The 18,306-nt window shown below is 32.5% G+C and overlaps 2 protein-coding genes across 5 annotated transcripts; one reads left to right on the forward strand and one right to left on the reverse strand.

The window, feature by feature from the left end:
* Nucleotides 1-1,759: 1,759 nt before the first annotated feature.
* Nucleotides 1,760-9,249, forward strand: LOC137838083 (Tesmin/TSO1-like CXC domain-containing protein). Of its 4 annotated transcripts, none has more exons than XM_068647306.2 (8): nucleotides 1,760-2,351; nucleotides 3,561-3,668; nucleotides 4,686-4,863; nucleotides 5,723-6,073; nucleotides 6,458-6,558; nucleotides 6,631-6,725; nucleotides 7,806-8,228; nucleotides 8,523-9,249. In XM_068647306.2, the coding sequence occupies exons 1-8, from the start codon at nucleotides 2,143-2,145 to the stop codon at nucleotides 8,738-8,740; spliced, it is 1,683 nt and encodes a 560-aa protein (XP_068503407.1). In that variant the 5' UTR covers nucleotides 1,760-2,142; the 3' UTR covers nucleotides 8,741-9,249. The 4 variants fall into 4 exon arrangements, with proteins under 4 accessions (XP_068503407.1, XP_068503408.1, XP_090157728.1 ...); XM_068647307.2 differs by having other exon boundaries at nucleotides 1,761-2,351; nucleotides 3,569-3,668; XM_090301602.1 differs by having other exon boundaries at nucleotides 1,762-2,351; nucleotides 4,709-4,863.
* A 1,573-nt stretch (nucleotides 9,250-10,822) lies between these two features.
* AIM1 (Enoyl-CoA hydratase/isomerase family) lies at nucleotides 10,823-18,180 on the reverse strand. Its single transcript, XM_068647305.2, has 18 exons — nucleotides 17,850-18,180; nucleotides 17,680-17,751; nucleotides 17,465-17,527; nucleotides 17,292-17,348; nucleotides 17,108-17,175; nucleotides 16,922-17,003; nucleotides 16,766-16,821; nucleotides 16,046-16,348; nucleotides 15,791-15,877; nucleotides 15,512-15,686; nucleotides 14,880-15,001; nucleotides 14,456-14,619; nucleotides 12,970-13,224; nucleotides 12,490-12,611; nucleotides 12,271-12,392; nucleotides 11,931-12,079; nucleotides 11,415-11,553; nucleotides 10,823-11,164 (listed from the first exon to the last, which is right to left on the reverse strand). The coding sequence occupies exons 1-18, from the start codon at nucleotides 17,941-17,943 to the stop codon at nucleotides 11,120-11,122; spliced, it is 2,175 nt and encodes a 724-aa protein (XP_068503406.1). The 5' UTR covers nucleotides 17,944-18,180; the 3' UTR covers nucleotides 10,823-11,119.
* Nucleotides 18,181-18,306: the final 126 nt, after the last annotated feature.

Raw genomic sequence — 18,306 nt, forward strand, 5'->3', positions numbered from 1 at the left:
TTTAAGTTTATAAGTAGATTTGTAAGTTACTTTATGAGTTAGAATAGTAAGTTATAATTAAAAAATAAATAAACTCTTTACTCATAAAATCAATCTAATTGAGTATATAAGTTTAACTCGAGTGATAAGTGAGTTACACTAAATTTCCCACACAAATCAATTTAACTTTTATTAAGAATCTATACCAAATCTATGATAATTAATGTGATTTAACATTCAAGTAACATAATTATTGTTTAGGTTTCTTTTTCTTTAGAATAAACTGTTATGAATGTTAATATGTTGAGAGTTTTCTTTAAATTAATTCAATTTTACAAAATTAATTTATAATATGAGAGATTTTTAACATATTTTTTCATATTTGTTAATTTATACATAAGATTATATATAATAGATGATCAATATCAATTCAACTTGTTAATGAAATAATTTTAAAATTATTGATAATGAAACAATTTTAAAATTTAATTATGTGATATTATAATTATAAAATGAAAGTAATATTTTCTAACTTTGTATAAATTTTCTTTTTCAAGCCAACAATTTCATAGGATCCTTTTATTTTAGTGCCAACTTGTTTTTATTTTCTCTTTTAACTGAGCAAAAGAATCTTAAGAAAATATTTAATCCCAAAATCTGAAAAAAATTAATGATAAAAGAATCCCTCGTTTTCAACCCGTGCGTTTTTCAATTATTCGACACAGACCAATAAGAAGCTTCCACGTGTTCATGACAAAGCACACATGTCGCCTTTCTACTCAAGTTTCTACCCACCGTGGTGCTTGTTGCACCGTATAATTCCTCACCACAAAAAAATAAATTATTATGTCATCCATAAATTTTAAGGCATTTCAATTATAAAAAAATAAACTAATTTTAATATTTTTTACCTGTATATTTACCATAAAATATGTTGTTCTTTAAATAGCCATTTCATTTAATTAGTTTTTAAAATTTATTACATATACTAAACTAATAAGCAAAGAACAAGTAACTTTAATTTATCAGAGTAAATAAAATATTTAAAATAATAATTTTTTTAATATGAGTAATTGATATCTGTGGATTAAAACTCATATTAAATTAAAATAAATTAAAAAAAATTAGATTTACAAGAAAAACTTAATGCAAAACGAAAATTCAAAACATTGTCATTTAAGAATAAAGACTTCGATTATAGAATCAATGTTGTTTTTTTATAGATTAATTGATTGGACTCGTGTGTTTCTCTTAAAAAATATAATTAAAATACATATTTAATTTCTATTATTATACATTATACAAAAAAAAATCTAAAAATATCAAATTTCGTTAAGGAATAAAAAAAACTTAACTAATGTTATGGACAAAGTCAACTTTTAAACTTAAACAAAAAATATTGATTTTATATTAGAAAAATTAAAGAACTGCCTGATATATATATATATATATATATATTGAAATATTAAATTCTCATATAAATATTTCCAACAATTTATAGAGAAAATATTAAATAATATATATATATATAATGTCTCAAAAATATAAAAAAAAATGTTTGAATCTTACCATACCTTTAAACTATTTTTAAAATAATAATTATATTTTTCAAAATAGAAGATATCTTTATCCTACAGAGTAATTGCACTACGGCATTAGCTTGTGGTGGCTTCAGCGAACCGTGACCGTCGATGGATTTGATGCTTTGTGGAGCGTCAGATGAAACGGGCAATGCGATCTGGCCGTTCAATATTTACAACTAAATTGAATTTTCAAAAGCTTGGAAGAGAGAGGGAGTGTGTGTGTTTGTGTTGCGTTTTCTTCTTCTTCTCTTCTCCTTCTTCTTCTTCTGCTGCTTCTTCCTCCTTCTCCAAATCTCACTCTTCTTCTTCGTTTTCTCTGTCTATAATTTCTGCAACAACCTTATCTCTCTTCAGCTCCGCCTCCTCGAGCGCAGCGTTTGGATCCACGCGTCTCTCAATTTCGTCACACACGCAGCAATCAATCACGAGCTGCGCAATCCGCGCGCGGTGTTCGAATTCGAGCTGCGTTTCGAAGCTATCGACGCTTTGTTTCGTTCTAAAGCCGTAATCCTAGGTCCTTTTCGGCGGAATTCGGAAATCGTTGTGAGAGTTTTCGGATTTTTGTTTTGCTTCGCGTGCCATGGGTGAAGGCGAAGGAGCAGGTTGCGCTCCGAAGAATGCGTTGTCGTCGGAAGTTGTTGCGCCGGCGGTAGTGTCCACGGCGGCGCTGGAAGTTCCGGCAAGGAAGCTGGCGCGGCAGCTCGATTTCACGGGCGCGCCGGAGCATCCACAGCAGCAGCCGGTGGCGGTGTTGCCGTTGCCGCCGCAGGCGCCTCATGCAAGGGTTGGGTGAGTTTGTAGAAACTAGTTCTTTTTTAAATGATTTGCTGTATCTTTTCTGTTTTGAATTTTGATGTCTGGAGTGAAATTTTGATCGTGTGCTTCTTAGGAACACCTCAAAATCCATAAATTAGATGCTCATGTAATGGAGTCTTTTGTTTTAGTTTTAAAATTAGTGTGTGGCAGTCATCTTATCTAGGGAGTCACTGTTTGTTTGGAGGATTTTAGTTTTTGTGTGAGTTGAACTTTTAATGCATATGGAATGCCTCGGTTTTCTAGTAGAAAATGGCAATTTTATCAATCATTTCCGTTATTTCTTACTTTACCCAGACTCACATGTTTTCATTAGTTTGCTGTAACTGTGGTTTCTTCTTCCACTGGGAATAAGATGGTAGGAGGTTTAAATTGTTTTGAGTGTCTCGCATTAGTAAGGAACTTTAGAACTGTAGGCTTTCTTGCTAACACAATTTATGAAGTTGTTTGTAGTAATTTCAATTCGCTTTTGAGCTTTTAATGGTTTGGTACCGTTATAAGATGTAAGTATTATAAATTTATTGTTATATATGACATGTGTATACTCAATAAGATACAGGTGTGATGTGGGGGAGATTTGAATTTTGTTACAAAGTTGGATATGGATATAATAGAAAACTTATATGTATCATCTTATAAAATATCAAAAAACGAAATGAAAGTATCACAGACCCCCATATAGACATTGGTTGGTTGGGCCACTACATGATTGGAAGTTATTTTTATAATATGTTTTCTCTCTTTTTGTGTACATCAATCTATGTAGAGGGTGGGCCCTGGCGCAATGCTAAAGTTGAGTCCTGGATTCAAATCCAGAAAACCTCTTGTATATGCAAGGGTAAGGTTGCATACCATGCCCCTCCCCCATACCTTCACATAAAGAGGAGCCTTTTGGGACTGGGGTATAACATCAATCTATGTCTGGCTATTTTTTCCAAAGTATTATCTCGCACAATTGGAGTGATCTAGATTTTTCTCCAAATTTTTTCTCATGCAATGTGAATGTTGTTCACTCAGTTCTTTCACAATTGTAAGGCTTACATTTTATGAAGTTACTGTTTGAATTGAAATAGGCATTTCCTAGTTATAGTATTTTGAAGTTTTGGTTGAATGGTACATTATAACTCTGAATGTGATATTGACTATATGTTTTGATCTTCAGTTAACTAACCTTTACTTTTTCAGGAAACCAGAATCTCCAAAATCTAGATCAAGACCTAACTTTGAAATGAAAGATGCTACACCCAAGAAGCAAAAGCAGTGCAATTGTAAACACTCTAAATGCTTAAAGCTGTAAGCAAAACTCTCTCTCTCTCTAACAGTGTGTGGGTGTGTGCGTTGTCATGCTCTAAAGTTTACATAAACTCATGGAGTCTCTGTAGACTCAATATGTGAACACATAATAGTTTACCTGTTTATAAAAATAATACTAAAAACCTTCTAAATTACATATATATATGAACATAATATTTGTAACACAGTAATAATTCAACATTTCAGCTCTAAACACAGTGTCTTGGTGCTGTTCGTAGAGTATTAGTAACTTGTCAGAATTTTTTTTCTTTTTTTATATCAACAAAAAAAGGAATTTTCATAAATTACTCATCATTTGTTCATTATTTGTTTTTATTATGGTTTAGACTCAAAATCAATTCCTGATTTTACTTATTTTACTTTAGAAAATTGATTTTTTTGGTTTAGTTAAGTTGCCTCATTAAAGGACTCATTGCTATTTTGCTCCATTTTTTTTCTCTTCCTTCCTAGTTGTTTCTCCCATTGATTTTGTTTTTTGGGAACGTCTCCCCGATGTTTGAAAGATGAAATCAGTTTGGTGTGTTTGAAGGCAGATTTAAAGTGTTAACCTAAGCAACTCAGTGAATAGGGTACTATAAACCTAGGTGAGCTTGAACAATCAGCCATGGGAGTCAGTGGCCTGCTTTGAGTATGCATCCAATTTTTTGGAATAAACTTTCTCTTTCAATAATATTGAATACTTACAAAATTTCAAGGAAAATGGAAATATCACTCCTGCCAGAAAACAAATTGGAAAATGTTTTTATTCTGTCTCTGTCAAATTCCTTATTATATATGCATGGGTAGTTCTTTGATGAAGTCATTGATTCCATCACCAAAGTGAAGTTGAACCATTGTGGTGCAGTAATATATATATATTTTTTTTTAAAGAATCTGAAAGTGTATTATGTTAAAAAAATACTGTCTTCAGTAATTTATTTCTTTCAACAGAAGACATTTTGTTGTTGCAACTTACTGTTTGCTTTATGAAGCTAATTTTTGAAGTATTTTGAGCAGGTATTGTGAATGTTTTGCATCAGGAATATATTGTGATGGTTGCAACTGTGTAAATTGTTTCAACAATGTTGAAAATGAAGCTGCCAGAAGAGAAGCTGTTGAAGCTACCTTGGAGCGCAATCCAAATGCATTTAGGCCCAAAATTGCTAGTAGCCCACATGGAACACGTGATAGCAGGGTGCTTAGTTCTAACTTTTTGTGACTAGTAGTTTTTGGATTTACTGTTTTATTGTTTGGATGACGAAATCAGTTATATATAGTGGTTATATTGATCATAAAAGTTTCAACTTTTTGTTGGAGGATACTATGATGAATTATGTTCTGATAATGTCAGACATTGATTGTTCTTGAATTATCTGTCTCTTTCTGGTCATTGTGGAATTTTATGAAAAAGGGATATTTTCTGTGTATAATGGGAGGTCACTTTCTCAGTGTGATTTTTTTCTCATAGTAAAGTAAAAGCATGCTGTTGCTATTTCAATTGGGTGCAACATCCCATAATTGATAATCATGGAATCACGCGAGTGAAAAATCAATTTTCTGTTGGCTCATGCCCTTTGCTCTGTTGATTTTTATTTTTTCAAGTTATAATTTTGATCAGTTGTTCCTTTTGTCATTGTATTAAAAGAATTTTCTTCTTGATGAAACAAATTCATTTTTGTTTTTAGTTTCCTTATTTACATCTGCTTTTTGTAGCAACTCAAGGATATAAAGTCAATTTAAAATGCTAAAATCTACTTAGAATTTTAGAAGTAACTCAGTTAAATATATACTTTTTCAATCATGTTTCTATACAGTATGTCTTAGCAGGAAGTTGAACTTTTCATGCTATATTTTAATGGAAAGGCAGGAGCTTACCATTAAAATACTTGGCAAGTGCCTTGATTTATGTTCTACATAAATGGAAAATAAAGGTTTTTTGGACTTTAATATTCCTTGTAGAACTTGTTGAAACTAGAACATTTTTTTTTTTGTATTTTATACTTTAAAAAATGTTTTTTTTCTTGTCTTGACTATCTGACTGAAAACAAATGTAGGAGGAGGCTGGGGATGTTTTAATATTAGGAAAACATAACAAGGGGTGTCATTGTAAAAAATCTGGGTGCCTCAAGAAGTACTGCGAATGCTTTCAAGCCAACATTCTTTGTTCTGAAAATTGTAAATGCATGGACTGCAAGAATTTTGAGGGAAGTGAAGAAAGGCAAGCTTTGTTTCATGGAGATCAAAATAACATGGCATATATTCAGCAAGCGGCAAACGCTGCCATAACTGGAGCTATTGGTTCCTCTGGTTATTCATCACCTCCGGTATCCAAGAAAAGAAAAGGTCAGGAACTCTTCTTTTGGCCTACAACCAAGGATCCATCCATTAGCAAGTTGGGACAACAGGTAAAACATGCTCATAGCACAATTCAACTAGCATAGGGGTTTATTTTAAGTGATTGATTAAATCAGTGAAATAGACAACATTAGTCCAGTCTACATAACTATTTTTAGTCACATAACTATGTTATTGTTAGGAGTTGGTATCATTATCATTTTATTTAAAGGATGCATCTAAACTTGAATTTCTAAATTGAACTTAGCTCCCTTTATTTAAATTGGATAGAATAGAGGCAATTAGGTTCAAGGTCAAAAGCCTCGGTTTCAAGACCTTTTTATGATGTGTGCTGCAATGTATAGTGAATGTGCTATTACTAATTCAGTATGATTAATGGGCGCTTTTTATTTTTGAAATTGTGTACACTATCAACATTTTTTAGTGCCCGCCAGGTAAACCATGTCAGAGGTCCAGCACCTTCTTCATCTTTGTCACCTATCTCAGGCGCTCGTGTTGGAACTGCAACGTTAGGTCCTTCAAAATTTATGTACAGGTAATGTTGGATACATATTTGAAATGATGATAAGTTTACTACGCTTAATTGCTGACTTGATTATTGTTAAAGGTCTCTTTTAGCAGACATTATTCAACCACAGCACCTCAAGGAGCTATGCTCAGTTCTGGTGCTAGTATCAGGACAAGCTGCAAAGACACTTACAGGTAAATTGACATCCTACATCACCAATCACCACTGCTGCTATTGATCTCTGAACGTCCATTATGTTTTCCTCGTTCAATGAAGAAGAACGAGAGAATGTGATGAAATTTGTGTCAATTATACAGCGGAGAATATAAATTTACATTATCCGCATTATATATACTAAAAGTAATGAATACAAGGATTTATGTTTGTTGAAATTATAGGGTTTAGGCATAGAGGGAGGAAAAGGAGAGAAGGAGTCTCCTTCTCCATTAACACTTTTAACAGAACAAAATTAGAAGCAAAATTGAAATTAGTTTCCACATATGTTAATTTGTAAAAACTCTCATAGTTTTCTAAAATTTATTTTTAAATTATTCATTTCATTTTTTTTTATTTTTTTTTCCTCTGCAAGCGCTTGAAATTGATATTAACTTAATAAGATGTATTACACAGCATAAACTACTAACCTTTGTTTATACCAATACTAGATCATAATTCTAACTAAATAAGGAAAAATATAATGAGATAATAAGGAACTACGGAAACCAAAGAAATAGGGAGAGTAATCTTGACTAATCCTATCAGATAATACCTATGATGGTCTAAATTATTCTAAAGATATAATCAAGATACTATTACATATTCTAATAACATTTATCCTAATTATTGTAATTACATAATAATACACAAAATGTAATATCTCTATTTACATTCTTTCTAACATGGTTCATCAAGGATTCGCTTTTATAACTAAATAACTCACTCTGTTTTGTGCATTAGGATAACAGTCGAAATTGAAGTTCATTAGCAAATAATCCATCTTTATTAATTTTTGTTTTATTTTTGGAAAGTTACATAATGACATTTGTCCATCTCACATTTGTCAATCTGTACAACAATAATGAGGAAGCAAGTCATGAAACACTGCTGCTATAGGGTCCGTCGTGGGACATTTTGTATTACATTTTTGGGGTACTACCTGCTAGGTTCATTTTCATCTGATGCTTTTTATTACATATCAAGTGACTTCAGCCTTGTTAATGTATACATCAGTAATTACTTTTTTTCTCATCAATTATTGTTATTATTATGACCAGACCAGAAAATTTTAATGGAAAAGCATGCAGAAGATCAGACAGAAACATCCCTTGCTTCGTCAAGTCAAGAGCCATTACCACCAAATCAAATGGAAGGTCATGTTGAGAAGACTGTGGCTGATGATTGTTCGAGTGCAAACCAAACAGATAAAATCAGCCCAGATGATTCCAGCTCCGATGGTGCTGATGTCCCAAAAGGAAGGCCAATGTCTCCTGGGACTTTAGCCTTGATGTGTGATGAGCAAGATACAATGTTCATGACAGCCGCCTCCCCCATTGGGCCAATGGCTCATGCTTGCAATACATCTTCACAATTTCCTTATGGACAAGGAATGACAGAGGTCTATGCTGAGCAAGAAAGGATTGTATTAACAAAGTTTAGGGATTTTCTCAATAGGGTTATCACTATGGGGGAAATCAATGGCAAGTTAATACTTTCCTTTCCTCCTTTCCGTATAATTTTACTTTTGTTAACATTCTTAAAATCCCTTGGTGTTGGCTTTGGCAAGAAGACCTTTCCATTGTGCAATTAAATTATTATGTTTTACATGGCTGTCATTTCAAATGGTTCTGAAATTTCTGATGCCACCAGTCTAACGTTACCTATTGGGTGCTTGACTCTGGTATTAAATGCATTATTGTATGGTATGACTGTCATATAATTTCAGTACCTGCTTTATTGTTAAAAATGACTAATTTCTAGATTCTCATTTTCAGAAACAAAGTGTTCTTCGTTGGCCAGAAATGAATTAGAGAATCAAAAGGACCCAATCATCAATGGCGTTGGAAATGCCAGCTCGCGTCAACATGGAGCCAGTAGCAATGGTGTTACCAAACCTGCTGCTTCACCTTTGGCAACAACTTCGACAAGTATGATCCCTGCCAATATTTCTGAAAATGGGGAATCTAAGGTCAAAATCGAAAAAGATATATGAAAATAATCTAACTTAGAAGGATGCGCACATATATGATTGAAAGAAGAAATGAAAATGTTTTCAAGGTATGCTAGAACTTCTCTGTAATATAATTATAAAAGCATTGTCATTCTTCATTTTCTGCCTCATCCAAAAGGTCTGCAAAGCATACAGACCCCACCATTAGCCCATGTAGGATCAATTTTTTTTCTTCTTTTTATCTATTTTCTTGTCCTCCTTTTGGTCATTCATAGATATCTAAATTAATTTTTCAGCTTCAACATTGCTTTATCGCGATGCTTGTAAATTGCTGAGTTATAATTTCATAAAGTATATCGCTTAGATTTTTCTTTGAATGACTTCCATAGCTTGTAATTTAAATATACATTTTTATTCAGGGATTTTTCAATGTCTCCCTTTTCTTCTGCTTTGTTCATTACTGTGTCCTCTGTATTGACAGCAATATTTTAAGCTGAGTTTAGCTCTCTGTAATAATTCAATAAGTTTGTTACTGCCTTTGGTTAGGCCATTCAGTGTTTTAATATTTTAGATTTGTATTGTATACAACTAGTATTCTTACCCATGAACAGGACTTTTTAAAAAATAAAATGCATTTATCATATAAATTTAAGTTTATCAAAATATAATTAAAATTTAATATATAAGTATTTTATTTTGTAAAATTGAATGATAATACTTCACTACTTTTATAGTGGGAATGTATTTAATTTATCTATATACTCTTCTAATAGAATGCACTTTATCATACATTTTTTTCAATCAACATATGATAATCGAGTAGATTTAAATGAAGTAACAGTTAATAATTTCATATGTTCTGAAAATAATTAATTAAATATTTTATTTTGGTACATGAAAACAAGTAAGTTTTACAAACTTAAAATAAATTTAGTTCACTGCATCAATTAGAAGTGGTTAAAACAATTTGAAATAGGTATTTTAATAATAGACTTTGAAAGAACAACAAAATAACATAGGTTGGTACCTAAATAAAAAATAAATAAAAAAACTTGTATGTAACAAAAATCATTTCTTTTTTGTTTTTGTTTTTATTCCAGAAATAATCACAAATGATTAATCATGTGTGCATAAAGATAAAGTTCAACTTAAAAGAACTTTAGAAAGTTATTAAAGATAAGGTGCAACTTTAAAAAGTGATTGATATTCCCTCTTGTTTATTTTTATTATTTTTATGTAAAACATAAATATGTAAGGAGTTGTCTTTCTTTAAATTTGAAAGAAAAACTTAAATTAAAAGAAAAAAAAATCATTTTTTGTTATACATATTTTATCACTGGTATATCCATTTGTAATAATAGTTGGTTCCTCATTTATTAAAAATGCAGAATGAGTTGACTTTCTTTAGAGAAAATAACAAATAAATAATTATGCTTGAAATTAGATCCAAGATAATCATTCTCTTAGTTCCTCCTTTTATTTAACAAAGTTCAGATTTTCTTTTTAATTTACTTTTTTCATTTCTCTTTTTATTTTATTTTTTTCATTTCTTTTTATTTTATTTTATTTTCATTTCTTTTGTGAGAGGTAATTGGTCCCTCAATTCTATTATTTATAGATTTTGGAGAGGGTAATTGCTTATTTTGTAAGAAACACAGTGAATTAGAAGTTCCATTATACTAAATCTTTTTCTTTATTCATTCGTCACCATATTTTTTCATGGGTTGGTGATTTGACATCACTTGTATTCAAATAAGTAAAAATTAAAGTTAACATAAAAGGTAATTAATAATAGTTAATTCCAATGGTGAGATGTTAAAGTGAGTAGCGGAAAATGAAAGAAAATAAAATACTTAAAGTAAAAATAAGTTAAAAGCAAAGTACTTCATTTATTATTTTCATATTATTATTCTTTTAATAGTAGAAAAATGAAAAAAAAAATCATAATCAAATTTAGGTTATATATAATCATTTATTTCATCATTTTCAACATCATAATATATATATTGCGAAAACTGATATTGAGAAATTAATTTGAAAGGTTTTTAATTTTAAAAAAAAAAATTGTCTAAACCAAGTTTAAAAAAAATCATTTTTTATCAAGGGAGAAAATCACTGGAACACTAGTTGTAACTGCTACAGCATGTTCGAATTCTCATTTAAACAAAGAGTATGTTCGTAGCAAATCCAAACAAACTAGTAGCTTAATATGTTCAATCAAAATGCATTAAACACTTTTCAGCAGCACTCAAGAAAAGGGACTTTGAATCACAACTACTTAAGATGCATGATCAATAAAATTTTACTTTTGCAAAACCAATTTTATCATATTATTAAAACTGGGAAGAAAGCAAATTTTATTATCTGTTACATTTTCTATGGTAGAACGAGCATCCAACATGCTGGAACACTTGGGCTTTATCATAGACGCGCCACTGGCTTTGGGGTAGATGAAGCAGGTGCACTCTGCAACCAATACAAAATACCAAGTCAAGCACTTTATCTTGTTGAACAATGCAAGATTTGTATGATAAGAAAGACAATCTTATTCCTATGTAATAATACATTTATAACTACTAAAAAAACTAGTTATTGAAATCATTGAAACTTTCCCATTTTCCCTGAACATGTTTGGATAATCAAGGACTGAATCATACACATTATTAAAGCTGAATTTCAAGAAATTTGAATACAGTAGAAAGAAGAAGCATCTTACCAGAGGAATGCCTTTGAGCGCTCTTTCTTCCAAATACTTTGAGGGTTTGTAGAAGTTACCATATAATTGTGTCCATTTTTTTAGGCTGGTATAGATATGATTAGCCCCAACCAAATCTGCCCAGAAAACAATGCCACCCCTGCAAAAAACAAGTGACAGCAAAGCAAGTGCAGGTTATAAGGAGTTCAAACATTTGGCAAATTGCTATACTTAATTATGTAACAATCATGCAATTTCCTTGTGATGCCTTTTCTTAGTGATTCATGCACTTCATTGGTCCTAGGATGATGCATAATAAGCATAAAAGAAGAACTCAAACAGATCCTATTTTTGTTTTTCCCAATGAAGTTACCCAGTGCTGCATATCACTCACAATTAGCCAGTAGCACAGTTTGCCTTTCTTTAATAACATCTCTTTTTTTTTTGTTGCTGTTCCTTATTGGTTATTACTTTTTATTTCCTTGTCCCCTTTTCTTAGTTATGTCAATTTAAAAGATTGAAAAAAGGAAATCCAACCGGTAATTGGGGAAGCTCATTCCAAGAACAGATGCAATGTCGAGGTCCGATGCTCGAATAACAACTCCATCTTCTAAAACACGGCATGCCTCATTCACTACTGGAAAGAGAATCATCTCCACGATCTCTTGGTCAGTAACAGATATAGGCTGCAAATAAAACAAATACTATTAGCTCTCCTTCACTCAATGAGAGACAAATATATATTTTCCAACTAGTGATAGAGAGGGAACTTAAGATTAAACCAACACATTGAAAGCTATTATGTCAACTTCAATGCAGTGCTAACATAAATGGGAGTAGTAATATTTTCTAATATGACACTGCCAAATAAAACAACCTTTCCATTGGGCATAATATTGCAAACTCTTCTAGACTCCTCGATGATTGGTAGTATTGAAGGATCAGGTTTTGGCTTGCTACCCTTTTCATAAATGTAGTAACCTTTCCCATTGTTTTTGCCTGGTAGAACATAGATAGCCAAGGTCACAAATCATTCATTACATTCCCTGTACATAGAAAGTAAAAATTATTAAAAAGAACATTGATACACAATTACCATTTCGCCCAGATTTGATCAAAAGATCAAGCAATGGAGATTTAAATACGCGATCAGAAAAAGCATCGGCAAATACTTTGGATGTAGCAACAGCAACTCCATAGCCAGCCAAGTCTGCAAGCCTGCAAATAACAGAAAGTTTGACTTCATACTATGGAACCACAGTTCAATATTTAATGCTTTGGTTCTCACATACCCATGAAACCATTAAATTTTTCTTTTATACCAGTTCTTAATTTTAGCATAGTATTGGTGACTTGAGATTTAAATGCATGTTTCAAAATGCGGCGATGGCTTGAAACAGTTTTTATAACATAGGATTCAACTAGAAACTTCAAGATAGTGAAATGGTATCATTTGCATACACATATTGGGAATGCATGGCAAAGCAATAATATCAATTAACAAATCCATAAAAGTGTAAAAAATTTATTAACATGTATCTTCGAAAATACAGAACTCCTGAGAAAAGAGGATTACTGGAAAGGACCGATTGGAAAGCCAAAGTTGCGTATCAATGTGTCAATTCTGTAAGCATCAACTCCCAAGTTGACCAACAACTGGGCAGCCTGTGAATATGGGAAGAATGTTTTATTCACTGCAAAGCCTGTGCAGTTACCCACCACAACGGGAGCCTTCTTTATGACTTTACCAACGGTTATCAGATCAAGAATCACTTGTGGAGAAGTTTTATCAGTTCGTATAATCTCCAAAAGAGGCATAACGTGGGCAGGACTGTATATCAAAGAAATGAAATTAGAAAGCCTCCATAAAACGTGTTTTCTAACAGTTGTTTAAAACATGTTCCTAGTACAAGAGACAAATGTAATTTCACTATCTAAGCTGACATTAACTACCAGAATTCAGAAACTTCTATAGCGTAGGGTAAGTGTGCAGTATACAAGTTACCTCATTTATAGTAAACGACATTTGTATATGCTTGAGGCAATAAGTGTGGCTACATTAACTAAATAATTATAGTTGCCTTTTGACTATGATCAAGTGTGGGATCTCTAGACATGAAATCATGAAATTAACCATAAAGCACATGAACATGGATCCCAGAGGAAAGGAGACAATGGAAAATAACCAGTTTTTAACTGGGATAAGCCTCAGAAAACCAATTTAAAGATAACAAATACATTATAAAACTAAATTCATTAGAGTCATCTGAATTCTCTTTGCTTGGCTCAACTATATTCAACCAAGTCCATCAGGAAACTAGCCTATTGACAGGCCTAATTTCTTTGAAATATAGGACTGGATTACTTCTTCTGACCAAAGAAATCATAGAACCTATTTCTGAAAAATGTAGTTTCTTTGTCATTCACATCAATGCAGGAAATAGATTACCAGAAAGTATAGAATGGAACTTATGTGGCTTCACTATATAGAGCTTACAGTTAAATAGAACTTTTTTAAAATCAACCAACAATATTATGCTCTCATATTGTTTTCATAAAGAGGAGTAATTAAAGCTTCTACATCCCTTGTATAAAAGAATACTCTAAAAAGTCGGGGGCAATTCTTCTGGTGGATCAAGCAAGTCTATCATGGATAAATCTAAAGGAATAACTTGCTGCCAGAAATTAAACATACATGCTACAGCACCCACCTGCAGCCCCAAAACACTAGCCCAGCATTTTCAACAAGAATTATTCATAAAAAGATGCTCAATCATATTTTTTCATAATGTTCAACATAGAATAGCATGACAAACTTCACATTCCATTAATTCCCCCGAGAACAGGAATACGTGCCAAAGGGGCATAAATTATAAATTATGAATCAAGCGCTGTTGACTTCTCTCAGCATATAAAAACAACAATACAAAGAAATCTAATGTAGTATTTGTTCCTATTCTCACAAAAATACTCCCTCGTAAACTGAATTCACTGATCAAGAAAATAAAAAAGGTCCTCTTTATTTTAAAAATCAAGATAATAAGAAAAATGAGATAGATAACCTGAAAAAATGAGCACCCGCAATGCGATCTTGAGAGCTGGTCATTTTACCAACAAGATTAAGGTCAATAGTTGATGTGTTTGATGCTAAAATGCAGTGTGGAGGACAGATCTTCTCAAGATCACTAAATATGGTTTGTTTGAGACTGAGATTTTCAATTACAGCCTACAGAGAGAGAAAATTAATGCTATTTAGATTTGAACAGACAACAGTATAAGCAAAGAAATGTTCCATTACATATATCCTCAGCTGAATGTTAAATATTTCCACTGTTTGAAAAGTATTCAGTGCCATGAAACTGAGGAATTGAACTGAAGAATAAATGTTAACACGAAAAGCACTTTGCTAAGTTTTTGAAAGGATCCAAAATTAAAAAACATGTCACCTATTTTCCCAGTAAAACAAAAGTACTTCAGGCAACCAACCTCAATAACCAAGTCCACATCTTTAAATTCTGAGTAATCCAGAACACCTTGAAGCAGTGACAGTGCAGCATCTGCCTTCTGTTTCGTCAACTTTCCTCTTCTTAGTAAGGCATTAACATTTCCTGCCAAGCAAGATGAAGCAAACATAAATTAAAAAAAGTCTACAAGATTATCACATGTATCAAAGGTGAGACTGTGAGTAGTTTACACTTTTCATAAAGGCCTAGCATTTCGTTAAAATGATTACAAAGGAGAAAACCTTCCTTCAAATATGACAAATAACAGATACATAAAGCAAAGAGCATTAATTCACTAACATCTATTTTAATAGCAATTAGATTATATAAACAAATCAATGTCCAGAAAATGTACTATTGATGATATACATATTAAACCAACCATTTGATAGCAGGTGCATATTAAAAATGCCCCAAAGACTAATTCTGCTGAGCATGATATTTGTACATACAACTCCAAGACTATGGAAGACACTACTCACAGCAACTAAGAACAACTTGTTATTAACTTCAACCAATTAACAATTGGTCTTCTGCATCCAAGTATCCCTACTTAACCAATTGATCACCTGTATCAAATTATTCCTAATTCACTCACATGACTGGAATAGTCACCTTCTATTGTTTTTATTCCCTTCATAAGCAATTCAGAATTGATTTCCTTGAGTAAGACATGAATGTTGCCAAGTAGAAGAGCAGTAGCAATGCCAGATCCCATTAGACCTCCTCCAACAACAGCAGCTTTTTTAACATTTCTCGGCTTAAGACCAATATCAGTTACACCAGGCACCTGCCAAAACAGAGTAGTCAGTTGTTTCCTCAAGTTTAGTCAATATAAAATGAGAAATCCATATTAAAAACCCAAACCCACAAAGGTCATATCTAACCATGTACCTTTGTTATAGCCCGCTGAGCAAAGAAGACATTAATTAAACCTTTTGATGTGTTCGACACAACTAATTGCTTGAATACTTCTGCCTCCTGTAATTAGAACTGGTTATAAGCTGTGAATGCTAACAATGCTAGACCAAAAACTACATCTATCTCGGACTAGAAATTAATATGACAAGAAACTAAGTGCATAAAAATGGAAGGAAGAAAGCACATATTTCCTTCTGAACAAAGACTATATCTTAGAACCAATAATACCTTTAGCACACCACTATAGCCACCATGAACTATTCCATATTCAATCACATCTACGCAAGCCAGCTGCTGAGGCAAATGTGGAGCAGTCTTTTTTACTTGTTGCCTGGCAGTTCCCAACAACTCACGTGCTTCAGACAGGGAACCAATTTTGTCTGTCCTATGAAGTGAACGAACCCAGGGTTTGCGCCTCTCTCCTATTTCAAGAGCCCACAGCCTAGATACCTTTAGTAACTCCTCAGAAGACACAATAGAATCAATAAGTCCTAATTTCTTCCCTTCTTCCGACGTAATAGGTTTAGATTTCTGCAAGAAATGCAACATCAAAATTAACATATTTGTTCTGCATCACAAAGCTTTTTAATATATATATATATATACACACACATATATATATACATGATAAATTTCAGGGAAGAAAATAATGTTTACTAGAATGAAGTCTGCAAAAAAGTTAAGCACAGTAATGAAGATCCCAAAGTACCACAAATCATAGAGTTGTTCCTCTCTAGCTATTCTTCCAAAGTTGTATTCATTGAATTTAGTGTGTGCAATTATTTGTGACACTTTGCTAACAAAGTAAGATCTCCAGTTTTCCCACTTTTTTCTATTAATTTTCTTTTTACATTTCACAAATCACTAAATAAGTTTTGGGGTTCATCTACCACGGTCAAAAATGCAGTGGGAACACAAACAAATGAAAAACAATGGTCAGTGTCTTACCAGCATCATTTCAACAGCTTTAGACAGCCCAATAAGCCTTGGAAGACGTTGCGTTCCTTAAAAATTACAAATTTTGTTAATATTATTTTGAGCAAGTGCTACTAAATGATGAAAAGTTCCTCATCTTGAATATACGTGCATGCAAATCTTGATTACCTCCAAATCCAGGAATAATACCAAGAGTCAGCTCTGGTAGACCCAATTGAGCTCTCGGAGCTGCAATGCGTGCATGGCATCCCTACACACCGACAAGGTGTTACAGTTCATGCACTAATGAAGACACCTGGACAACAATTCTTATTTAAAGGAACAGCATCACTCCTCAACTAGGAAAAAACTAACCATAGCCAGTTCTAAGCCACCTCCAAGAGCAAGCCCCTCTACTGCTGCAACAACAGGCTTCTTCGAATCTGAATTTGTCAATAATGTTAATTAATAAAACAGCAAAAGTAACATTTACAGAAGCACCAAGAAAATGTCTCCATCAAGGTAAGCCCAAACTAAAAGAATAGTTACAAGTTACAACCTTCAATCGCATTGACTACTAGTTCCACTGAAACATCAGGGAGATGCGAGGAATCCCCTGCCAAGAAAAACAGCAAATACAGTTAATTCAAAGTTCAAAAACTTTCAAGACTCATAACCATAGCTGATCTAAATTTTGCAAAACGGATGTGTGATCATACTATCATATCTTACCGGTATCGTGAACTTTCTTCATAACACTGATATCAAAGCCACCAGAAAATCTCCCACCTTTGCCTGAAATTATGGTGGAAGCAAGATAAAACAATCACACATGCAAAATTCCTCACTTGAACAATGAATTGTATAAAAACCAATGTCGGCAGCATCATAAAATTAAACCAAAAAATCATCACACATGTAAAATCCAAATAAACCTAGACACTTACCGGTCAAAACTATAGCTTTCACATCATTCCTCCTTGCTGCCTCATCAAATCTGTCTTTCAACCCCATGATAACTGATCAAAACAATCAAAACATCACACATAGTCAATGCATGAAATAAATCAAAAAAATAGAATTGACAGAGAATGAAGAATTGGTGAATCAAGCTTACTTGGAATGGCCAAAGCATTGACGGGTGGGTTGCCCATAGTGATGACAGCAACCCCATCAGCTCCAACCTCAAAATCAACCTTAGGCAACGCCATCTCTGAGAGAAACAAGTCCCAAGTTCCTTCCTTTTCGAATCAAACTATGTTGTTTCACATGAAACTGAGAGAACACAAAATGGGTTTAAGAAGGATAAGGCCAAAGACTATGATGGAAAGTGGCAATCGATTTAGAAGACAATGAATTTCGTGGGGTGTTTCCCCACCGAATAGAAAATGTGAAAAAAAATGAAGAAATTATTACATGATAAAAAATAAATATATCATTTCACACATAATTTTGAAACCTTAAACATTAATTAATATATCATAATTTCAGAGACATTTTTTAAGTTTTATTTATTTATTTTTAGAAGATTATACAATCATGCAGACTTGAATACTATCATATTCATTATACAT

Source organism: Phaseolus vulgaris, chromosome 4 (assembly GCF_051622355.1).
Source record: "Phaseolus vulgaris cultivar YP4 chromosome 4, ASM5162235v1, whole genome shotgun sequence".
In the NCBI taxonomy this organism is placed as follows: Eukaryota; Viridiplantae; Streptophyta; class Magnoliopsida; order Fabales; family Fabaceae; genus Phaseolus; species Phaseolus vulgaris.